At 46.9% G+C, this 25,430-nt stretch overlaps 1 protein-coding gene and 1 non-coding gene across 2 annotated transcripts in view; one reads left to right on the top strand and one right to left on the bottom strand.

Moving 5' to 3' along the window:
- Positions 1-25,430, bottom strand: part of LACTBL1 (lactamase beta like 1) — a 51,829-nt gene that overhangs the window by 3,606 nt on the left and 22,793 nt on the right. Inside the window, 6 exon segments of the mRNA XM_009289143.2 lie at positions 2,187-2,434; positions 4,082-4,239; positions 7,020-7,129; positions 8,647-8,791; positions 12,012-12,099; positions 12,695-12,810. Coding sequence (XP_009287418.2) covers positions 2,187-2,434; positions 4,082-4,239; positions 7,020-7,129; positions 8,647-8,791; positions 12,012-12,099; positions 12,695-12,810 — 865 coding nt within the window.
- TRNAN-GUU lies at positions 3,125-3,198 on the top strand. Its single transcript has one exon. It is a non-coding gene; the product is annotated as a tRNA-Asn (tRNA).

Here is a 25,430-nt window from a genome sequence, read left to right as displayed (position 1 = left end):
CTGACTTTGATTTAGAGGTTAGGAGAAAATCAGGAAGAGTACATGACAGAAAAATGACTTGCAATCGTCTGCTCAGTGAGCACGTGCTTAATCATGGCAAAGCTGAATGAGGCCCTATTCTTTTGTAGCAGCAACACATGTTTTTCTCAATTGGCCTGACCTTGGAGTTTGAACTGGAACAAGAACACTTTTTCTGCTTCTGGTCTGTGGTTATTTGTGCAGCTTAATGACCAGATAAGAGATGCACTGAGCTTCTTCCAGTAGACAATGGGCTCCTTCATTTCCTACTTGCCACAATGGCAGCAAAGAAAATGTTGCACCACTGGAAGAGCTCACCAGCACCATGCGGTGTCTCTCCTGAGGTTCACTAGGAATAATACACCAGAGAATGTGTGAGCATAACAGAAAATCCACAGTCATTGATTTATACCTCATGGGCTGCTAATTGATGTGACAAGCATGTTGTTAATAATTTACAATAGCATCTCATACTGTCATTCATATATATTTGAAAATCACAGTCTTAACAAGATGGAACTTCCCTCTAGCAATGTACCCATCAAGTGTTGAGCAGAAAAATCTTTGGAGTTACTTTTGTAATATGCAATGTAGAAAAGCCCAGATAATGAGGATATATTACAGACCAGTTTCCACTGGAAGAATTTAGATGAAAAACACTTCACAATATGTCATGCAGTGGCTTTGATCTTGAAGCTAAGCAGAACCTATTCCTTTCTGTTTTTTGAAAGACAGGAAATGTAACATGTGACCTCAACATTCATTTGATTTTCAGTCAGGATTTTGAAACTGTGCTTCTCCTTCTACTAAATTGTCAGGGTCCAAGCTGGATGGTGTGCCCTGCTGGTGTGGTCTGGGAAATTTGGGCCACATTCTAAAAAAAAAAGACATAGGAACGTAAAAGGAGCTAAGCAGGCGCACAAATCCAGTGATGGAAGCAATAGAATGGCTGCACACTACAAGCAATTATGCTATGACCAGGTACACTTTTGACATATGCTTCCTACAAGTATTTCTAGGGCATATCTCACACCTCGCTAGGTGACAGGGAACTGCAGCAGGGCTGGAAGCTGCAGCTGCAGCACACACTACTTCTGGAAGGAGCAGCCAGACCAGCTTCAGGTACTCCTGAGAGTCAGAGGGGACCAGGCAGAGCTGATGCCCCTGAGGACATCATCAGGCTGGCTAGAGCAAGACTTGTCTGCAGGGAGAAGGGATGGGCAGGGTTGTGCACACACCTTTCTTTCTGCCACTGGCCACTTTGGGTTGTTTGTCTGTTTGTTTCCAGATTTCAGTTACACCATTCCTTTTTGGGGAACCCTTATTTTGATATTGGCTTGCTTCAGGTGATGCTGTACCCTGTCCTGAGGTACTGCAATTTGCCTACATGCTATTTTGATCTTAGGTCCTAATTTTAGGACATTTATTCCAATCTGGAATAATGCACGTGCTACAGAGTTTAATCAAAGTGCCACATGACATATCAGCACAGTCTCTTTGGCCATTACGTTCTGGAATCTCTGAGTCAAGTATTAGCAGCTTTATTTCTGAGAAAGGTTAAATTTATCCTGAGTCCTATGAGCTCCTTTTGCCTTAATGTAAGAGTTACACAATTATGAAGGTAGCAGCAGATTAATAGTCTCTGCCAGCAAGTACAAAGCTATTAATAGCTCAGGAATCCCAGACCAGGAACCACACTGACAGCTAAATTTAGCTTAGCGATCAAGGTCTATCTGTTCAAAGCAAAGAGGTTTGGTGCCGCTTCGACCCTCAACTCTACATCTCAGAAAAATGAGAGCACCCTGGGCTGGAGTACAAAAAACTGTTATGCAATTGGAGCCTGATTTCAGGTCATGCTACTGTGTTGAAAGAAATATATATTCACCTTGCGTGGGAAAAACAGTTCCCCAACCCACAGTGCAGCTTGGCCCCTTTCCTAGCAGGTGGCCTGGACAAGTGTTTCCTTTTAGTACTTCATGAAGCTGCTGACAACTTGCTTCCAAGGGTCCAGCCAGACCTCTGGGAAGTGCAAAGGTGCAGGGTCCATACTGGGAAATGGCCTCAGCAGCAACCGTTTTTATCCTTGGCATATGGTCTGTTCTGTCTGTGGTCTTTATCAAGTGGCACAGTGGTGGGCAGAGGGCAAGCAGGTAGCAGTGTTGTCTCACCTGATAGCTGGCTGGCCATTCTGCGCAAGGTAACAGGTGATGGCTTAAGTGGCATTGAACCTTTTTCCAAAAAAATCAGCCCATCTGCTGTGTATCTCTGTTCTGATTCCTTGAGCCTTCCCAGAGGGTTCTTAATAACAAAGTTCTGGGCGTAACGTTCCAATGGGTCATCAAGAGACATGACTTTTCCTTCCTCCCACATCTTGTACAACATAATGGTGGGAAAGATCTTGGAGACACTGGCAATTCTGTTAAGGAACAAACGTTTATAGAAATTAAGCATTAAGAAACCCATGAATCAAGAGGAAAGATGGTCAGTACATGAGATCACCCAACTGACCCACTGTCTGTAGCTTTACATGCAACATCTTTGCAAATTCAGAAGGGAATGGCTAAAATACAGGTAAGAAGCTTGAATTAATATCCTTAACTCTGGCCTTTATGGACTGCAACATAACCTTCAGCAGCATCTCCCCAATAGTGCAGTGGGCTACAGAACTTTTTCTGTTCACTTAGTAATCATAAGATGACATATTTTGTAAATTATTGCTTAGTAAATACCATAACGTGTTGCAAGTAGTTTATTGGAATTTTAAGGTTAAAATGCCATAAAGTTTTACATTTCATATTCAGAGTTGATATTTGGGTGGCTTCAGAAGAGAGTCAAATTTACAAAAGGTCTTCTGGAATAGGACTCTGGTTCTATTTTGTTGGTTTTTGGAAATGGGGACATGATTAAGAGGGACGGCCGGGGGCATTCGTGTTGTGCTGCTAGAGGTGAAATTCTTGGATAGGCGCAAGATGGCCTAGAGTGAAAGCATTTGCCAATAATGTTTTCATTAATCAAGAACAAAAGTCAGACGTTTGAAGACAATCGGATACCGTCGTAGTTCTGACCATAAACAATGCAGACTGGTGATAGATTTTTTTTTGGAGGAGTCTCTGTGGCGCAATTGGTTAGCGCGTTTGGCTGTTAACCAAAAGGTTGGTGGTTCGAGCCCACCCAGGGACGGGTTCTCCTTTCCCTGCCAATGGCAGGGGGGTTGGAACGAGATGACCTTTAAGGTCCCTTCCAACCCAAACCATTCTATGATTCTGGAAGAAATAGCAAGAGGTCATCCATATAGGGATTTTGCCATGATACAGAGGGGGAAACTCCAGGTAATCACAGCTGCTGAAACTTTCCAAAATTGTTTATTCTAAGCATAACATTTGATAGTCAGAGTGCAGCCCATATATTTCATATATAGCACAGTTATAAATCACTGAAAATAGATCTTTAAAAGAAGTAAACACTTCCTTTATATTTGTTTTTGTTGTTTAACACACACTAAGAGCTTGATTCTATCTTCGTCTAAAAAATAATGGCCAGTATGGCTTTGACTTCACTGCGAGAATGAATAAGCATACAGGTCTACTTTATGTGTTCAGTAGATACTCTTCCCAAACCCCATTTTTTGCTAGGCTGAACTTTTTTTTTTATCCTATGGCACTGTCTCCTCGTTGTTCACGAGATCTGTGCTAGCTCTCAGTCTTCAGATTTGTGCCCTAGGCCTCCTCAAAGCATGGAGACATTCTTATGTAAGGAGTAGTATGTTTTCAGGTTCTTCAGGATGGTCACTGCTATTCCAATTTAAAATATTGTCAGATCAAATTAAAAATTAAAAACAAAATCTAAAGTAAACAACTCGGTAAGCTGCAAGCATATGGTAATTTAGGGACTAGCTGAAGCATTGTCTCACAAAGTTTCAGTGTAACCCAGAAGAGGTTTCTGCAGTGGACCCGAGCCAGTAGAAGACGCAGTTTGTGACAGTGGCTCTATTCCCAGATATCAGATCTCCGTATGTGTATCTGCTCTTTTTCTAGTTCTCGTGCCTGTGATACATCTGTCTCACCTGTAAATAGTGTACTCATTGGGCACCACTGAGGAGGGGTCGGAACCATTCTTCTTCCCGAAGTTGCCTGTCCAGAGCACGGTGTCATTGTAGATAACAATGGCAGACATGGCAGGGAGACCAGAGCTATGAATCTTTTGGCGCAGCATCATATCTACCTGGAGAATGATGGGTAGTTATGAATTTCCAAATGAAGAGTCTTATAATGCATCTAGTCTGTAACAGGCAGTAGAAAGACCCAGACCATCAGCCCTCCTTACTTCCAAGCACCTGAGAATGATTTTTTCAAATGTGTTTTGGCAAAAGAAAGTATTTTAACCATACTGTTCCTTTGAATTGCTTATGCTGAACTACCCAGTATCTTTCTTTCAGTCTACATGTGCATCGTGTAGAAGAATGTGGTGCTCATCCTTGTAATACCTATGATGCTTACATGATTAAAAACAAATGCTAAAACCTAATAATTCTAATTTCTTCCTTTTTAAATTGTACTGTGCACATCTGTTCTTTGCACTAGTATTTTAGGTTCAAAGATGCATGAGAAAAAGATCCATAATTTTCAAGTATCCCGTGACACTTTTCATGCCATGAAACATACTAGAGCTTGTACTCCTCATTAAACTGCAATCCGAGAAACAGCACCAGGCAACTAGAGGGTTGTGGTTGCTCTTTTCTCCGTGTTGTGCCAGGGAGAACCTAATCAGCCAGCTGTGCTCCACCCACCTCCTGCAAGCAGAATGCATTGGTCTTGCTCTTTTATGACTTTTTCAAAGCTATGTCATCATCATGCATAAGTTATCTTTTGCACAGAAAGGTTAAGACATAAGAAACGGCCTTCCAAGCCCAGCATCTGAGACAAGAAAGGCCAAGCTGAGTCATGTCCTCAGAACCTCTTCACTGGATGGACTGGTGAGGTGCACTGCCAGCCAGCAGTGGAAACATCCAACCTGTGCCAAGTCCTTCTGTAGTGGTTCTTTGCCCTTCCCTCCCCATGTGCCACTGGCCCATCTAGTATGATTAGGTACGTCAGCACCTCCAGAGAACAGACTGGTCTCATATCAGCAAGCATGGTCCTCCTTAGAGTTTTCTCAGAGAGAGACTGGCATGGAGACCTGCCTGGACCTGCAGAAAGTTGACAGAAATACATGATGCTCTTCTAGACTTGAGTGTCATTGAATCCAATACTCAGTGTTTAGATCTGGACACTAGCAAGACTCTTCTGAGGAAAATGTAGGCCTTTCTGATAAGCAGAATTATTTACCCTTAGAAGAGAAATGTTTCCTTAAGCCTCATGCATGAGTGAGTGTCACTCTCTTTTTCAAGGTTTTCAAGCTGCCGTGGGCTAGGAAAAAGTCCTCCCCTGTATGCATCATAATCACATCTGGTACTGTCCAGAGTCCCAGTTCCAGGGTCCCTGGCCTGGCACACGATGGTAGTTTGTCTCAGGTAGTGCTAGATCTTTAGCGTGGGTTCGAATGTCCACAGACTTAGGCAGAACCTAAGGGCATCTGAAGATATACTTTTGAGGTGCTGGTGCCTAAGCCCCCTTCCAATACCTATGTGTTCCTATACATCTAGTGTTCAGGTTCTCTGTGCCTTATTCCATCTGCAAAACAGGAATAGTTTCACCAGCCTACTTCAAAGAAGTGCTTGGATACTTCATTTCTGAGGAGCACAAAGAAGGGAGGTCAGATGACTCTGATGGACACTCAATGTTCTGCACATTCCCCCACCCCTCTGACTAATCCTAATTGAATTATAAACTACGTCTCTACAGTAAACCCAGAGACAGCGACAGAGACTTCATAAAAGTGAATGTGAAGTGATAGCAATTGAAATTCAGTGTAGATAAAGCAGTGTGCGTGCAGGAAAACAACCCTAAATTCACAACGCATACACACAGATGGGCAATGAGCTGGTCATTAGCACTCAGGAACAAGACCTTGGGGCTATGATGGATGCTCCTATGTAAACATTTGCCTAGTGCCCTATAGCAGAAAAAAAGGTAAATCAAATATGAGGGATTATTAGAGAAGTAAAATAAAATAAAACAGAAAACACCATTTTATCACTGTATAAATCCCTGATCCACTTCCACCTCGAATACTGTATACAATACTGATATCCCGCACCTCCACAAGAGTATGCTAGAGCTGGAAAAGATTCAAAGAAGGGTAGAAGAATGATAAGAGCTGTGGGACAGCTTCTATTATGACTAATTAAGCTACTCATGAGAAAGAGACAAATGAGAGGGTATATTATATGATAGGGGTCTACAAAATCAGGAGTGTACTGTCGGAGCATGGCTGTCCTTATGGTCCATACAGTCAAGGCAATGTATTTCCTCATTGCAAATAGAGCCTACCAGAATTTCAGACAGTGCTAAAATTTCAGTGACAGTATATCATACTGAGGAAAAGCAGGTCTCTCTTTCATTCAGATGCAGGTCCCCTTCCTCTTCCCCTCCCCCTCCATTCCCTTCCTTGAAGTTACCTACAAGTAGCTTTTTAATTTTTAAATGGTGGCATGAGGACAGCCAGCAAAGCAATAAAATAAGGAATCGGCAGTCAATGATGAATAGGAACTAGTTACATGAGTCATCTACTTCCCAGGACATGAGAGCTGCCTAATAGTAGACAAGATGCCAAGAGCCATCATCTTGTGCTGATGTTTGCTCACCAGACCTTCTGATGGACAAGTAATAATGTTTCTTCATCATAGCTTACCCTTTGGATAAGATAACTGCTTGTTGACCTGTTCTGTATGTTCAGTGAAGGAGGTTTATATACCTATTTCTAGATTCACATGTTCTCCACCTCCTTGATTTCCCACCTCCTTCCCCAGAGATGCTCAAGGGCAAAATACATATTATCTCCTTTACACCTTCAGAAAAGCAGTCATGAGCTCTGTCTCCCTCTGTTCCCTTCTCCTCACAGACCTTCTCCAACGCATCCTTCAGAATGGGGATTGGGTGGTCCAGCGGTACTGGTTCAGGATAGCGGGGGCACATCTGTACAGCTTCTGATCTCACTTCCATCACAGACGGGCCTGGAAAACATCTCAAAGGTAGCATATGTGACTTGAATAGACACAGTAACAAGCTTTAACCTCATCCAGCAGTCAGCACTAGCTTTCTTGCTTGTGTTGTCCAAAGCTGAAGGACACTTCTGCATAGACAAAGAGACAATCTTGAATTGTTTCTCTCTCATAAAACAGGACTTGAAGAGGGCACTGTGCTCTGTTATTGCTTATTCCAACACAGTATAGCACACGGGATGGACAGGGGCTGCAATAGGCTTCAACTGACTCTACAACCTGAAAAAGTAAGGAACTGGGACTACAGAAGACTCTGTAGGGTACCTGACAGTGGGTTTAGACCCCATGAAAGTGCCCTGCCCACGTCTAGGGGAAAGCCTGAGTTCAGGTTCAGGAGGACGGAGTTGTCCCATCCATGTCATGGATGTAACGTCATGGTATGTAACGTCAGAAAATGAATGTAGAAGTGAATTGTGAGTGCCACCAGAAATCTAACACTATAACAACAGTTGATAGGCTGCATACCTATTCAGCTGTCTTCTGAATTAGCTGTATCCTGCATATGCCAGAGACATATCTTAAATTTTTGTGGCAATCAAAGATCTTTAAACTCAGTGAGAGACAGGAACTCTCTTACTTGGAGGCACTATTTTCCCATTTGATCCCAAGGTGTTCGTAAACACAGCTCCTCTGCTCTGTAAGCTGTAAACAAAATGCTGATGTATCTTTTCACTTACCAGCTGAGCATGAAGTATTAGAAATACAGATGAGAAGAGAAATGGTGCTATGAAAACTTTGAGATGAATGGGGATGGATACACAAGAGCCTACAGGAAGCCTCTGATGGTCTGTGACAGAAATGTAGAGTCTGAAATCTTTTCAGACATTGGTCTATGAAGTACCTCTGGCACCTTCACCATGGATTTTATGCCACCTTTGGGCTACTTAAAACTCTGATCAGTTACAATGTATGTATTTCATCCTTGCACATATAGTGCCTTGAGTCTATCTGTTAAGTTTTCTATAATCAACATAAGGGAATTCTGGTGTGAAGCAGGGGCTTCATCTGGTTCAAAGGTCTAAGATTAGGGGAACAGAAAAGGAAGCAAACCCATAAGCTGAAGCACATGGTAAGGTGTAAAACAAAATCCGTTCTAAACTGGAGTGACTTTTACAACAGGATGCTAAAGAAAAATACAGAGAATGTAAAATACAATGTCTCCTTGGTATATCAAATAACCTAGGTTACCACCAGAAGTAATGGAGCTTCTCTGGACACCAGCAGAGTTACATGGTATTCCATCAACCCAATGTTCATCTCCTCTGTGTTCTTGCACCAGGTAGGAGGAGGTAAATTTGTGTGCTGTTTTGGGGAAATGCTCTTTGGGGAAAAATGTCCACATGGGGAGAAAGGCATTTATTTGTCTCACAGATTATAGAATCATAGAGTCATTTAGGTTGGAAAAGATCTTTAAGATCATCGAGTCCAACCGTGCCAAACAATGGCCCATCTCAAAAATGACTACTCACTGGGCTCCACCTTGGGGAGGCTGTACTGCCACAGAAAGCAGCCCGTCATTGCAACAGACAACAGGAAGAAGAAGATGACCAACACGTGAATCCACTTCACCTCCATAACAGTGAGCTTGAGGAGGCTCCGGCTGCTGGATGCCTGCTGTAAGCAGAAAAAATATGATCTCAGAAAGAGAAAAACTGCCTCTCATGCATGGTGGAAAAGGCATACTACATTGGAGAATAAAGCTACTGCAGGGACATGGACTAATTCCAGTACTATTGCGGCACCAGAGCTGGGCATACCAGACCACATTGAAATAAATGGAACCAGAGATGACTTCTTGTCTTCCAATGAAGTCTGCAAGATGTTACTCTCCTTACTTTGTTGGCCTTATTGGTTCTTGTAGAAGAAAACCATCCACTCCTTTTGCCTTTTCCCCTCCCTGCAGGTGAACCTCATCAGCCCAGGCTGGCAGGATTCTGTTACAGCTCTCATTTCCTCCCTTCTCAACCATCATGACTTATTCCTGGATATCTTTCCAACCCCTTTTTTCCAGAGTCCAGCATCTGTTCATGGCAGCCACCAGCCAGATCATCTGAGCAGATCCAGCTTTTAAAGATGAATGACGGAATTTTTCACCATGTACTGCCCTTACCCTTCTATCTCGTGCCTGTAATTCCCATTTTACCATGTACCATCTGTAAGCTTGGCATTTACAGATGCCATGTTTTGGAAAACTGGCTAATATTTTGGGTTTGTGCAGCGCTCACAACACTGGAGACCATCCAGGTTGGTGATACTACCATATAAATGTTGAAGAAAAACAAGGAACAGATGACAAATGATTAGGTGCCTAAGCATGAGCTGTGCTCTTTCACTGACTGTAGGAGGTCAATAGGGTGCTTTTGAAAGTTTGGCAATTAATGTTGTAAAACATATGGCCTGCCATTTGCATCCAATATGGTCCACATTCCAAAGCTGTTTCAGGTTGTCTGGACTCACTTGTAGGATAGACAGACTAAAATACTCCCTTTAGATTTCCACATGGCCCTTTTTTTCCTTTTTGAGATACAGGATAGTTCATGCAAAAGCTTCTGCAAGTAAACTGAGCCTTGTCCTCACAACAAGGGAATCTGCAGAGCCACTTCCAGACTTGTACGTGGCTTTGTGGCTCTGTAAGGATCCAGCTGGGGAATCTAGCCCCTGCTGAAACTCTAGGTTGTAGTTCCACTTTCTGTACAATAACAGAAATACATCACAATTATTTCTGAAGCCCTTTAGCCTGTTCAGGCATTCCCACATACATTTCTGAAGGCAGCTTACTTCAGGTTCTTCCATACCATAATTAAGACTTCAAGGATGGCTTAAGACCATACAGACCATACAGACCCTGAGCCTGCCACAGCACACATACAGTCCATATTCCAGATATCAGACTAAGTGACGTGTTCCTAAATAGGGGAATGCCATTTTGAACACCAAAACCAGCTTGGTTTAGATATACCAACCTCGTACAGCACCTTACTAGGCAGGAGATCATATCCACACAAGGAGAAGCCTGCGTACCGAGATCTCTTTAATCACCCCCATGCTGGCAGGCTTCAGATTATGCTGAAGGATGTTGCCTAGAGCTGCAATGAGATGCTGTTTTCCTGCAGCAAGTAGTAGGATAGGGCCCTCTTTGCCCTGGAGTAGTCATGGGGTGACTTTCTTGGATTCAGTCCCATCATAATAAGGTGACTCCCCCACCAACCTGCAGTTCCTCTGGTGATTTTTCTGCCTCTATCCTTGCTTCACTGAGAACCCTGATTCCTGGGTCCCTAAGAGCAGGGTGAAAGGCAAAGATTTGCTGATATATGCCTCATCTCATGAACTCCAGACTCCCTAAGACACCAACATTGAACTCTCATCCTTTAGTCCAAACTCCTCTTTACCTCTTGTGGACGATGAGTGCCCTGAATGTCTCTTTCGTTCTCTGACCCATAATCTAGTAGCAATGCAATGAAACTTTGGCAATGCTATGAAACTTGAGACATGGATCTCTCTTTTATTGATGGGGCACCAAATATGCAAAAGTGTGAGGAATATTCATCACCCTGAGGAGATGCTCTACCCTCTAAGCTACCTTTCAGGAAAAATACCACTCTTTCCCTGTATCTGGGAGACTGTCAGACAAACAGATGGATAGATACCTACAAACAGACTCCTCACACTTCCCACTCCAGGACCTGTCTGGTCTCACCTCCCTTTCAGCTGGTTTCTCCATCTCACGGACATTGTTCAATGACCATCACTGCTAACAGCATAAACACAGCAAGGCAGGGGGAGGGAGGCTACCAAGCACTTAGACACATGCAAATGAATGCAAACACATGCAGGAACAAGTGCACACAGTTTCCCATGGGTAGGTTAGCTGTATGCTATGTTTTTTCCCCTGAGCTTTGAAAAATTAGGATGTAGCGCGGAAGAAATGGGGATTTCACATAGACCACCCAGGTACACTGCCCTGCCCCTCCAGGCTCATCTAGGCAGACTGCCACAGACCCTGTGAGATGCTCAGTCAGAGGCACATCTTAACACCAGTTAGGGAGAGCAAGAAAGAGCCCCAGTCCCCTGCACATACCACCACCAGAAGCCGTCTCAGTCCTGGAGTCTGTTGTCAGGCGTCTCAGCATGTGCGTACCATAACAAAACCACAACATCTGATCTCAGCCGCAGTAAGGCAGGAGCAGAGTGCCTTGCCATGCTCCTAAATGCAGCTGCTTATCATGGGCAGCTGCTGCTCAGTCACTCCAGCTGAAGTGGCTGTTTTTAGCTCCCCGACAGTCCTGCTCCGGGTTTCCCTTTCCATTTGACCCATTCAGACCCTCTAGAAAGTGCTGCTGACCTCCCCTGGGCAAGGAGATTAAGTGACAGGGACAGAATGGCATTTGTTCTCAGGAGAGTGCCTGAGTGATTGAATGTTAATTCTTCCTAATGCTTCTCTGCCATGTGTGTGAATCGCAGCTGAAACCATGAGGGCTTCGCAATCTATTTATAGCAGCTTCATCTCCTCCTGACAACTGAACAGGAGGCGATTAACTCATGAGATGGACAGCCCCTGCATGCCTCCAGCCGCCATCCCTGGGAGGGCTTGGGAGGGGGCAGGCTGGGCTGTTCGCAGGAGGGGGAGGTGGGGGAGCTTAAGCCAGGAGCTCAGGCACTCTCTGGGCTTAATCCTGAACAGCCTCCTGGAGTTCCCTCACAGTGATAGACAATGGAGTCATTCCCAGCTAACAGGCTCACTAGACATAGATGGAGCTGGTATTTTCTTTCCCCTTAGCTGCTGGGGACTCTGAAGGATGGTGGAAGGTTGTGATTTGCATGAGGTGAGCCTTACCCGCAGCTGTAACCCATCCATGGCGGCTCAGAAGTCTCTTCTCAACCCCTGTGCTGCCTGTCTCCACAAACAAAAGGCTCATAAAACCCTGTGATGAAGAAAAACAAAAAGTTAGTGCAGGAAAAAAATTGAGTCAGAGCAAGGAGGGAAGCCCAGAGTAACAAAGCCCAGCTCAGATAAGCAGACCAGCAGGGAGGGACTGGTTTTGGATAGGGAGATAAACCACAGTAACCACATAAGATTAGTCCCCAGTAACACCTTCCCTCTCTCTACCTCTGGTTTGGCAGCACCTTGTGTTTACTGCAAGGGCTGGACCCAAGCTGTAGGACTTGCCAGGGCCCACGGCTCATCCACCCCTCACCCCTCATCCCACCTCCCAAGCACAAGGAACTGGAACTTTGAGACTTTCAGGGTTGACACATTTCCATTACGCCTGCTCTGCAGGGTCCTTCCAGCCCTCTCCCTGGCTTCTCAGCCTTGCTCCCTCTACACAGGCAACAACACCCTCCTTAGTCTTGGGAATCACAGACACAGCCAAGAAACTGTATGACAGATTTGGAAGTGCCAGGATAATGGCACGGCTGCCACCTCTCCCATAAAATCTCCCTCTTGTCTTGCTACCTGGCAGCGGCAATTCAATAGGCAAACCCCCCCATAAAAGGTCTTACCAGCCTTGCTGTTACCCTCCAGCTTCCAGTGCTGATGAATTTGGGGCTGTCCTGGAGCTGCAGATGTTAAGAGCATCTGAAGCACTAATCCCAACAGCCAGCCTCTCTGAGCACAGATTAATCGGCCATGCCTCACCCCTCCTCAGGCAATGCAGCATCTGTCCAGGGATGCAGCCAAAAGGGAGTATTGTTGGTGATTTCACAGCTCAAATAATACAGCAGAGTGGAAAATGGGGAGCTGGGGAGGAGGGTATCCTTAACACACTGTGAGGTGGAAATGTTAATAATGAACTGCCATTACCATGTGAAGTACATTATAAATGCACTCCAAAGACGAGGGCATGGTCATGCCCCCAGTTATGCACTAAATCCAGGGGGATTATGCACCTCAGGGGTCCTGCCATCTTATTGCCTTCTTCAGATGTTCACAGGTAAGGGTATTCTCTTCAATACCATCTCTTCATTTCAGTATCTCCAGTAGTGGCCCAGGCTCTGACAGTGCTCAAAATACTCAAGTGGAGTCTATGCAGCCATGTGCCTGTGCCCCAGAGTTGTGCCCAAATTTTGGTGAATGGTGCTGCAGATGACCTCCTTACTAATTAGAGTAGATCAAGCTCCTCACAGTTTTGTTGATCCTCATTTACGGGAACTCCTGTTTCCTTCTGTCCCTGTTACCAACCTTCCCAGGCTTTCCTTCACAGTCTGTGCAGTGATCTTCCCTCAAAGCCAAAGAGAAGAAGTGCGCATATAGGTAACTCTGTGCTTTCCCCCAAAAAAGGACGTGCGTACCCACAACCATGATGGAGTCTCAGTCTTTCCTGGCTCAGCAGTGTTTCATAAGTTTGACTTTCGTATTTTTCAGTCCCTCTTTGCAACTGAATGGCCTTCCACCGGCTCAGAGAAGGGTCCCATCTTAGAGAAACCTCAAAACGTGGCAGAAGCAGGGTAAGAAGAGCTCATGCCTGCTCTGTCCTGAGCGGGTTTCCAGGGCAGTCTCTCCCTCCTGCGCTGCTTTCTCAGAGCATCCCTCTGACCTGGAGAGCCACAACCAGGAAGGTAAAGAGCAGTTGTCCTCCCTGCTGCCCGATCAAATGTATACTGCACATAAGTGACTGCACACAAAAGATTTTGCATTTCATAACACCAGTTACAGCAAAGCAACACAGGCCCAGGCTGCGAAGGTCAATCTGTGAAATAGCTTTGACTTGGAAGCACCCAGGAGCCCAGCAGGATAGGGAACGATCAAAACAGACGGCTGTCCAAGGGTTTTTTAGGCTTCTCTACGCTCTCAGCTGCAGATCAACGCAAAGACCTGTGTGTGTCCTGGACCACCCCAGCAGACAGTCTGGCTGCATCCCTCTCTGTTTCCAGCTCGTTTGGAGCCAGCCACGCACTGCCGCAATCAAAGGCACTTTGCACGGGGCAGGCTGTTCCTGGAGCCGTGAGTCAGAATGCCCGGCAGGCTCTCCGTAGCTAAATTAATTGGCCAGCCCTGCCCAGAAACAATCTTTGTCATTGGCACTAATGGGGCTAATGCAGAGACATTGGAAATCAGCAGTGTGAGATATCACACCCCCCCCAATCCCTTCCCACCTGCAGCATCCTGCTGGGCACCCCACGCATTTCGTTCTTCCAGAATCTCAATCTTCTCTTCCTTCTTGAGTTCCTCTCCCATCCCCATTTCCCCAGCTGAATTTGGGGCATATAGCTTGCCATACTGCACGGAGTATATGCAGAAAGGATTTGGTAGTGGGCGGTTGCAGACGTGGCCTCTGGGGAGAGGTTGGGGCTGCCTTGTGCTGGTTCCAGTCAGCTCCGTAACAGACCCACCACAGGTCAAAGCTGAGCCCATCAGTGAAGCTGGTGATGCCTCTGTGAAAACGTATTTAAGAAAGGACAGAAAACGCCAGATGGAGGGAGGAGGAAGGAACAAAGTGAGAAAAAAAGAGGAACAGCAAGGTCGGGGGGGAGGAGGAGGTGCTCCATGGTATTCTCTGCAGTCCATGGAGGACTCATAGCAGAGTAGATATTCCCTGCAGCCTGTAGAAGGGACCATGCCGGAGCAGATATTCACACAGCAGCCCAGTGTGGAACCACTCCAGGGCAAATGGATATTCCCAAAGAAAATGCAGCCCACAAAGGACCCACACTGGAGATTTTCCTGAAGGACTGCAGCCTGTGGGGATCCCATGCTGGAGCACAGGAAAGGTGAGGAGGAAGGAGCAACAGAGCGAAACGACTTTGTACTGACCTTGACCTCCTGCCCCCAATACCCCCTGCACCACTTTTGGGTGGGGGGGTGGGTAGGGGAGTCTGGAGTGAAGGAGTGAAATTGAGTCTGGGAAAGGCAGAGGAGGAAAGGGGGTGGTTTAATGTTTGTCTTTTTATTTCCCACTACCCAAATTTGTAATTACATTATATTTTAATTGGCAATAAATTAAGCTACTTTTCCACAAATTGTGTCTGTTTTGCCTGCAACAGTAATTGGTAAGTGACTTCCCTGTCTTTATCTCAGCCCACGAGCTTTCTTGCTCCTGGTTTTTTCCTCTTTTCTCCTCCTTTCCTGCTGAGGGAGGAGAATGAGCAGGCAGCTGGGTGGGAGTTTTGCTGTTAGCCAAAGCTAACTCACCACATGTGCATAAGGAAAAGCTCTCTGAAAAGCTCTCTCATATGACTTTTTCCCAGTACTGTTCTGCAAGATCTCTGCTTTGAAGGGTATTCCTGCCATTTTCCTGCCACAGGCAGGAAAAAAGGACACACCTAGAGGTCTTCAGGAAGGTCCCAGCTGCTGCCCAGGCCACTGGTTCAGAGCAGATCCCTATACAAAGAACTTGTCAAGGTTTGGTTTTGCTAGCTAGTGGGTACTGATGTGAAATTTTGTGCTCAGAGGTGTGCTGGCTCCTAGACTGGGAGAAAAAGCACCTCTGAGCTATTCCTTTATCTACAAAGTAAACAGGCCCAGTGACTAAGCGGTGAATAATCATGTCTTTGTGAAGTATGGCAGTGAAATGCACACAGAAGCTTGGGCTTAAACAGACTGTATCCCCCTGTGGGAATGCCTTTTCTCCTGCTCTATGTATCTGATGATTCAAAACCAACAGAAGTTGTCTGGGTGAAATTTTACCCAAAATACTTGCACAATCTCAAATGAAACAGCCTGAGTGGATGAATCAGGTCCTGATGTGTGAGTAGCTTAAAGAGAAAGAAGGATTTGGAAAATGAACTGAGGCAGGCTCTTGAATGAATGGTTCAGACACTTTCTGTCTGCTGGGGAGAGCAGTGAGCATGTTTCAGGGACATGGGCTCAGCCGCACTATCATCTCGTTATTGGGCTGTCAGTCTTTTAGCAGTGACAAAGGGGAAGCTGCAGCAGGAAAAGCAATTGGCAGCTCTAATTGCCCTCCTCTCAACACCAGCCTTTGAACCAGCGTGGGGGTGAAGGAGGATTTTTCCCCTTCCCCAGTCCCACATTGCAGAGCTCAGCCAGGGACTCTGCTGTCCCACTGGGTGTCCTTTGTGTCCTACTGGGCACCATTGTCAGCCTTTGTGTCCCGTTACCAGCTGGTTCATTTTCTTGATAGTTTTGTATGGTTGAAGTGAGCTTTGAAAGTCAAAAGATAGAGCAGAGTGCCAAATGGGCTCTGGCTGCATGTTCCTGTATCCAGGCGTGCTAGCAACAGTGCAGACTCGGATGGCGATGGAGGGGGTGGCCAGCATTGCTGTTTGCTGGCATTGCCCAACTCAGGAATTCAAAAAGTAACAGTCAGAAGCCTCAGGAGAAATATTCAATACTGGAGACAGCCGGGATGTGTTTTCAAAGTTTTTTCCAAAATAGGTAGTACAGAGGCACACTGGTTTTGCTCTTTTGTTTAACATGTCATGATCCCATGACCCCAGGATTTAGAAATTTATTGAAAAACTGTTTATCAACAGATTTGTGATAAAATCAAACAAAAGTCTATAGAAATGGAGACTGCTGCTCCATGCTACAGTATGGGATATACTACATTATGTTCCATGAGGATTTGTCAGGGCCCTGAGAGCATTAATGGCCTGGACCAGCGTCACCTGGAGCCTCCACCCTGTCAGCCCAGAGGGCTGCATTTAAGCTCAAGACCTGAGCCATTAGTCCTTGCTTGTGATATGTTGTAAGACTGCTGGTCCCCAGTGCAGCCATGCCCATTCCCATGCCTGGCCGTGGACTCCACTGATCCTGACCCTGACATGTGGATTGACGTTGGACCTGCCTCATCAACACCAGCTTCCCTGATGATGAACCTGGCCATGATGTCTGGTGCTGCTCTGCCCACCTCGCTTGGGTACTGCGGGGCTGGGTCCTGGCTCGTGAGGTCCCTGCACCACTGGCCGTGTTATTGCCCTCGGCTCCTGGCTCCCCATCCCTCAGGAAGCAGACAGCCCTCTTGTTCCCTGACAAGAGTAAACTCCTTTCAATACATTTGATTTATTTAACGTATTTACAGAAATTTTTTTTTTCTTCCTCAACTTGCCAACATGTTGATGCAAAAATATCCTTCTCCTGGAACTGTACACAGACAGCACACGTGCATGTCCTAGATGCCACAACCTTACTGAATATCTGCAGGTCATTAACACATGTGAAGCAGTCCAATCTTTCTGCCACTGAAAAACTACAGACTGCCTACTGTGCATTATGAGATTTTTGACAGTTACCTCAATCTGCAGGTCCTGGAGTCATGTGATTAGTATCCACCATTTCAATTAAAACCTGTATTTCTAACCCTCTTGGTTACAACATGAAAATGCCATGCCAGAGGCTGATTCTAGAAAATAAATGAAAAGCCAGAAACTGTTACTCCCAGCCCCAAAGTGTCATCCATTTATTTTATGTTTTAGATCTGCTGATGCTGAAATTGTTTTTTTAAACACCGGGAAATTCCCTCCACTTTCTGGAGCATAACTATGGCAACCTGGTACATCCCATTGTCTTCTCTATCTAAAGCTGCACCAAGCTACACTGCATTTAGACTTCACAATTCCAGGTATATAAAAAAGTTTAGCATCCCAAGCAGGGATCTTTAGCATGTCTGCTTCAGGGAGAATTTCATGCAACCAGAAGGACCACTGCTAGCATGGGATGTGTGATGCATAGTGTATCGGCACCGTTAATAGGACCTTGTGTGAGAGTGAGATGCTCAGAGGCATTCAGTCCGGTGGCAGTGCCTGTCACAGCCTGGGCATCTCTGCAGGCTCTGCCAGGGAGCAGCAGAGCCCTGATGTTTCAGGTTTCCTCTCTCTTTCCTCAGTGACAAAGCAAGATGAAGAATTTCTCATCTCAGAAAGGGAAGGATGAATGTGAATTCCCATCAGTGCTCTCACAACACAAACAAACAGAAAGGAAGAAAAACAGTAAAACCGAAAGTGTGATAGTTGCCTTATTTCATCCAGCTGCCTTAGGCCTCAGAGAAACTGCTTGTCCCTGAGGCTTAGGCCTGACCACATGCCTCTGTGCAAGGATCTTTGCTATACCTACTGCAGATTTAGTTCAGTGGAGAGGAACAGGAGGACCATGGCATTTCCCTCACTTCCCTTTTGCAGTCTGGTGAGATGGTTTTGTGCTGCTGAGAGATGCTGGGTTGGTGTGTGGGTGTGCAGCTCCTCCATCCAGGCAGCAGCTGCATCCAGCTGGATTTGCTGCTCTCCCAGCTCTTCTCGCTGAGCGGAGATTGTCTCTTTTTTTGAGACCAAAACCCAGCACAAGTAGAAGAATGACTCTGTGATGTAAGAACTCCTTCACATCCCGTGTCCCGGCTCTCGTGTGCTCTCTCATGGCTTAAAGACACCTTTGTATTTTCTTGGCTCAGCAGGATGCTGGTGTTGGCTCGGGCCACAGGGAGGGGGTCTGGACTCAAGGCAGAGAGCTCTGCCCTGCCACAGGCAAGCAGAGCCCCTAAAGCACTGCAAAAATAACTCCTGTGCTGGGTCTGAAAGGGTCTTCCCTCAGTCCGTGGAGCAATAGTGAAGCTGCCACCACCCCACATCTGTGCAGATCACAGCTGGATCCAGCTTTGGCTCCCTTTCCTCTTTCATACATGTCTCAGAAGTCTGCAGGGAAGCTGGATTTTTACTGAGCCATTTCAAAGCTCTCTCATTAACTGCTTGCCAGCAGCCAGTTCTCTGATAATGGGTATCGCCTCTGGAAATTGCAGCCCCATAGCAACAAGGACTTTAATGGCTATTATTCCTAAATGAAGGACACAGTTCTAGTAATCCACCTCTTGCCTCTAGCAAAGTCCCTTAGAAATGATGATTTCCCTTCGCAGGTAAGGCAGAAAAATACACACAATCACAAGTATGTTAAAAAGACACAGCCTGGCCTGGCAGTGCAATTTTTAACATTTTGAAACACTGCTTTTTTTTTTTTTCATGGAGTCAAGTGAAGGTATGGGAATCCTGTAGGCATTTTGAAAATTGAAAGGATCTTCCTTAAAGACACAGCCTGGCCTGGCAGTGCAATTTTTAACATTTTGAAACACTGCTTTTTTTTTTTTTTCATGGAGTCAAGTGAAGGTATGGGAATCCTGTAGGCATTTTGAAAATTGAAAGGTGCTAATCTTCCTTACAATAAACAACAGGAAACCTGATTTCAAGAGTAGGACTCATTTCACCTGATTCCCAACAGAGACTTTTGGGACCCTGTTCCACTGCTTATCCACTTTCAAGTTGAAGAAATTTGCCTGTATGTCCCATCGTACAGCAACATGTGCCCAATGCCGCTGTCCTTTCTCTGTGCACCTGGGTCTGGCTCTGTCCTTTCTCCAGCCCCTTCAGGCAGTGGAAGATGCTATTAGATCCCCCTCAGCCTCCTCTCCTTCCATCAGACCAAACCCAGCTCTCAGCTCCCCTCATATGTCCTGTGCTCCAGCTCCAACCATCTCAGCGACCCTCCTCTGGACCCATTACGGTTCATCAACATCTCTTTCATACCAGGGTGTCCCAAAAGTGGACGTGGTACTCCAGATGTGCCTTCATGAGTGTCGAGTAAATGGGAAGAATCACTTCCTTTGACTTGCCAGCTATGCTTGTGTTAATACAGCCCAGTATTGAGTTACCCTTCAGTGACAGAAGGGCACATTTAAAGCAAGGACAGAAAAAGCTGGAAAGATCGTGTACAGCTCTTTTGCGCCACCCTCATCCAGGCAGGCAGTGATGGGCAGGCAGCATGCATGACAGCGGCAAAGATGCTCTGAGGTATCCTGAGGGGCTCTGGGCCTCATCAGGCACTCAGGCTGTTTTTCTGTCCCCAGTAATTCCAAGCTGACAACTTCCCTCTCTACAAGACAGACACACAGACCATCCTCCCCTACTGCAGGGAGCCCTGGTGCAACTCTGCTCAACCCTGTCCCCATGATCTCCATGCCACCAGCTCTGACAGATAAATTCCCTTCCCCATCAACTTCTACCCACGCAGCAGCTCCGTCAATCCTGACATGGCCAGCAGGGTTTTTTTTAGCTTCCTCAGACATGATAAGACTGAGCTTGGCAAGATGAATACCCTGACCGTCTCCAGCCAGAATGAGTTAAAACTATAGGTGGTCCCAGATGTCCCTATGATACATAGTGGCTTCACCCTGCACATGCCCAGGACCACCCCGTTGCTCTCCTTCCCTGACTCCCATGTGCCACTTTCCCCCAACCTGTCACCAACGGGGGGAGAAATCAGAATAGTTTGGAGCTATGGAGAGGGCTGGTAAAATTGGGATATCAGCTTGCTTGGGTGGAGAGAAAAGGTTTAGAGAGGCTAAAGGGTGGGAGACAGTTGGCAGCCTGAACTGAAGGTGTGCATGGATAAGCAGCAACCCTGGAGAGGGCTGAGAGCAATGAGCAGAGAAGATACTGGCTGGATGCAGTATCCAGCATACACTCTCCAACCAACCTTCTTCATCACCAGGGAAATCACAACACCCCTGAGTCATCCTTTTTCCCAAGTATAACTCTACCTGGTGAAAGCACTGTCATCCTGCAGGCTGGGCCTGGCACAGGGGGAACTTGCACGCAGGAGTGTTTCTGTGTCTGTGACACCCTGTGCAGGACTGGGTGCCTATGTGGATGGGGGAGCAGCTGACTGTGGAAGCAGCTCTGTGCAACACTCTCCTGGGGTGCACCAGCTCCAGCAGAGAGGACAGGATGCACAGCAACAGTGCCTGACCCCTGAGGCCACCTGCATTCATCAAGACCCATGGCACTGCATGTCCTAAGAAATACGCAGCTTGGAGGACCATGACTGGCTTTGAAATATGAAGTTTCTAAGAGTGTTTCTCTCTGCAGCTGTCTTTTGGATCTCTCAGGATTGCATTGCCTGCCTTTTTTCTGTGCCAATGGGGCTGCAAAAGCTTTCAAAATTTTTTAATGAAAGCAGCATTTCTCCCACAGTCATCATGGGACTCCAAGATCTGGGAAACACTGAATAGGACGAGAGGAAATGGCCTCAAGTTGCGCCAGGGGAGGTTTAGATTGGATGTAAGAAAAAATTTCTTTACTGAAAGAGTGGTTAAACATTGGAACAGGCTGCCCAGGGAAGTGGTTGAGTCCCCATCCCTGGAGGTATTTAAAAGACGAGTAGATGAGGCACTTAGGGACGTGGTTTAATGGGCATGGTGGTGTTGGGTCGATGGTTGGACTCGATGATCTTAGAGGTCTTTTCCAACCTCAATGATTCTATGATTCTATGATTCTATAATATTATAAGAGTCATAATAACCTTTTAATATCCTTGTATATCCTCTGTAGAGTGGACAGAAGGCTTGAGCTCTGTTTCCCTGACGAGCCACCTAACCCAGCCAGGCAATTCCTGCTAGGTACCAGCATGACCCCAGGGAGGGTTTTCATAGCAGCTGTGCACCCCTTCTCAACAGAGCGATATTCTGGAGCATATTACAGGATCCTGGAGCTGGTGTCTGAATGCCTCCAAGACTGACTTTCAAGCCAATTAGATACCAGAGTACAGTTAACCACTAGAGCCAATTTCCATGGCTGTGCAAACCAAGTCACTGCAAGTAAGAAGAGTTTATTCAAGTCTTAAAAGCACAGCTTGAAAAGCTGCAGATCCAGTGGCAGCTAATGCAGGGAAGCTTCCCCTTCCCCAGCCCAAAGGAGTGTGGGGGGATTTGGGCAGGTGCTGAGGAAGGATGTGCAGTGCTCCCCAAAGTCTGGGTACGCAGGCTGGGCTCTCTGTGCTGGGAAGCGACCTTCCTGAGCCTGGGTAGAGCTGGTGGTGGCCGGGCTTATGCAGCCCCACTCGCCAGGCACCCCAGCCTCTGCCAAGCAACACAGCCACAGCACAGACTCTGACCAGGGGAGGGGCAGAGGCAGAGCGATGCTGCCAGCAGCACCAGCTTGCCTGCTTGCACTCTCCAGGCTGAGAAGAAGGTTTGGTCCAGGCACCAGGCACCCCAGCCTCTGCCAAGCAACACAGCCACAGCACAGACTCTGACGGGGCAGAGGGCAGAGCGATGCTGGCCAGCAGCACCAGCTTGCCTGCTTGCACTGTCCAGGCTGAGAAGGTTTGGGCACCCTGTTCCCTAAAGAGGTGGCACCAGGATGCAGAGGTGCAGAGGTGACACCTGCAGCCTGACCCTGGCTGCTGCGGGCTGAACCAGCAGCGACCTGCTCGGCCCTGCCTCCGGGTTCTTTAAATAGGTCAGCAGCAGGTGACTCGATGAAATTACCCTTCATTTTATTGTAAGGGAGCTGCAGACGAGGTCTTTCCCTGTGGCTAACAGCAGGGTTTTTCAGTCACAATGTAATGACTTTAATCCAGCAGTTTTTATTAACTCCTCACATGCTGTGTGCCTGTGCTGGTTCAGCCTTGTCCTGAAGCACCGCCAGCCAGGTCAGGAGGATGTTGTCACTGCTCGTAAATGTGCACAAGGACATGTCCCAGACATCATTGTGGGCCACAGCGGTACAAAACTATCACTGGGGAGTCAGTGAAAAGCCTTTCTCTGTGCTCCCCTGACTCACTGCAGAGACCAGCAGCCAGTGTGCAGGTCTATAACAGTGAAGTGCCAGTTTAGCCTGGAGATCAAAATCTCTCAATTTCTGGAGGTAAACAGAGAACAATGCTGGTCTTCATGTGTCACTGGGTGCCAGTGGACTTTCATCGTGGCAGAGAGCAAGTGGAGTCACAGTAAAGGGCATGACTTGAGGCATCAGGGTATGGACACTGTGGGGGCAGCAGGACACTAAGGGAGGCAGAGGTAGGGATTGACTGTTGGACAAAATTAGGTCTGACGGTGGATGAACATGAGGGCAGGGCCACCTCACTGGGGAAAAGGAGCAGGATGAGGGCTGAGAATGAGCCCAGAGCTGGAGCAGGCTTGTGGTGTCAGGTGCCCAGTGAGCTGCATGGAGTACAGATAGAGTAAATCATGATTATGTGAATCAAAGAGGACTGACTTGTCTTTATCCCCTGTGTTCTGATGTTAAATCTTCCATCTTATTTTCCCAGTCTCCGGCAGACCTCTAGGAGAAGCAGCGCTGACATCCCACCTGAGATGAGACAGCCCTGAACAGCGCTGCTGGGAACCATCTCCATTTGGCTGTGGTGTTGGCTGTGGTCACTTCTGCTCCTACAGGAGCTAATACTCCAGTGGTAACTTCTTCCCTTTGCTTTTCCAATAGACCAGGTGATGGTGATGGCTGAGAAGAATGGGGTCAATGGGGAAGACTCCATGTAGTTCCTTTTAGATATCTGCACCTAGTTGTTTCCACATGCCCTCATCACCCAAAGCTCCTTTAGCAGCCAGCAGAGGTCAAATAAGCAAACCCAGGGTAGCCCAGGGGACCATTTCCATGTTTTAAGGTAGACATTTATAGCAGATAAATATATCTGGGTGGTATCCTATTACTGGCCACAGTACTTAATGGGATGGTCTCAAACTTAAAAATCTGTCTTAGCTGGTCCCGAGAAGTCAAGGCCTGTGGTTCTGCATGTCCCACAGTGCCTACCAGGAAGGGTGGCAAGTACCTCTGAGGACAGCAGTGGCAATGCCTTGAACTGTCAACTCCAGTTTTCACCTTTGGATGTGCCAGTCAAAAGCAACATAAGCCTATCAGTACTTAAAGGGGGCTTATAAAAAAGGGGGCTTATAAAAAAATGGCGGCAAACTTTTTAGCAGGGCCTGTTGCGACAGGACAAGGGGGAATGGCTTTAAACTAAAGGGGGGTAGATATAGATTAGATATAAGGAAGAAATTTTTTATGCTGAGGGTGGTGAAGCACTGGCCCAGGTTGCCCAGAGAGGTGGTGGATACCCCATCCCTGGAAACATTCCAGGTCAGGTTGGACGGGGCTCTGAGCAACCTGATTTAGTCGAAGATGTCCCTGCCCACGGCAGGGGGGTTGGACTAGATGACCTTTAGAAGTCCCTTCCAACCCAAAGTATTCTATGATTCTATGAAATTCTCAAGGAGGGGCTCCAGTCTCTCATACTGCCCACTGTTGAGCACTGTTGAGGCTGGGATTCATGCAACTCATGCATTTCTCCATTTTAGGAGTAGACTGGCCTGCAAAAGTCTGAACATTGAATGCTTGACCTCAGCAGTTCAGTCAATAAATGCTGAAAAAACACTCTCTCTCTGCAGTGAACATGTAGGATTTCCAGCACAGACAGCAACATGAGGGACCCTGGTTTAGCAGGTGTGGCAAAGCGGCAGGAGACAGTCTCTGAGACGGGCAGATCTGGAGAGGAGAGTTATGGCATCCAAAAAATTGAGTTCACCGTGTCAGAAGCTGTACCAGGCAAGGTACTTGAAGACCCAGTGTGGCTATCCTTGCACATGCATGGCCACAGGAGGCTGAGCTGACTGAAAGGTGACCAAATAGCACTGTTGTTGGTGAAGGTAAAGCCAAACTAGTTGGCATGCAGAAGTGACCCTGTGGGAGAAGTGCTCTGTTCTGGACAAGTCAGAATCAGCTGGTTTGGCCTGAAGACAGTGGGAATGACAATGTCTGGGGCAGCAACTGGCAATTAGAAGGGTTAACTGACATTTTTGTCACCCTCCAGCATGCAGTGCTGAATTGCTCCTCCCATTGGGTTGAGGACCCCCTTTACTTCTCCAGAGAAGTGTGGGAGCACCTTCAGCCATGGTAGTTTATTTGAGACTGGAAGATATAAAACTGGGGTTGCCCAGGAGTATCTTGGTCTTTGAGTGTGCTCAGAAGCATGACCTTGTGCCCAGGGGATTAGCTCTGGATCCCACCTTGTACATGGGCTCCCTGAGTACCACTGTGGCATGTTTTCACCATAGGAGTTAGCTTCTGGCTACTCTGAGACACAACCTTCCGGCCTTGCTCAATTCCCTGGTCTCAGAAGAGGCATCTGCATTTTAATCTTTGTGGTTGGGAATAAATAAGGTCCATAGTGACTGTGCAGGGCTAGTGTAGGGCAGCCCACCTTGGACTGGAAACAAGAGCAGGCTGCCAGGGGCAGAGGAGTGACAGTGCCTTCAGCCGAGGTGGCCCCAGTGCCAGACCAGACCATAAGAGCAGCTGTGCTGGGACAGTCCACCAGCTGTTTCTGAAATTGGGACACTCCCAGATCCCAATAGTTAGGCCAGGGGACAAAGCCTCTCTGCCCAGAGGCTGTAACAGGGACAATTCAGCCAGTCTAGTGGCTCCTGCCTCTGAAAAGGGGAGGTCTCCTCTCCTCTTGTTCCTCTTCCTGCCTCCTCCACTCTTTCCTGACCCCAGTCCCTGTCCCCTCCCTTGC

This window comes from Aptenodytes forsteri, unplaced genomic scaffold (genome assembly GCF_000699145.1).
Source record: "Aptenodytes forsteri isolate BGI_AS27 unplaced genomic scaffold, ASM69914v1 Scaffold253, whole genome shotgun sequence".
NCBI classification, from domain to species: Eukaryota; Metazoa; Chordata; class Aves; order Sphenisciformes; family Spheniscidae; genus Aptenodytes; species Aptenodytes forsteri.
This window is presented reverse-complemented; position numbering and strand designations above follow the sequence as displayed.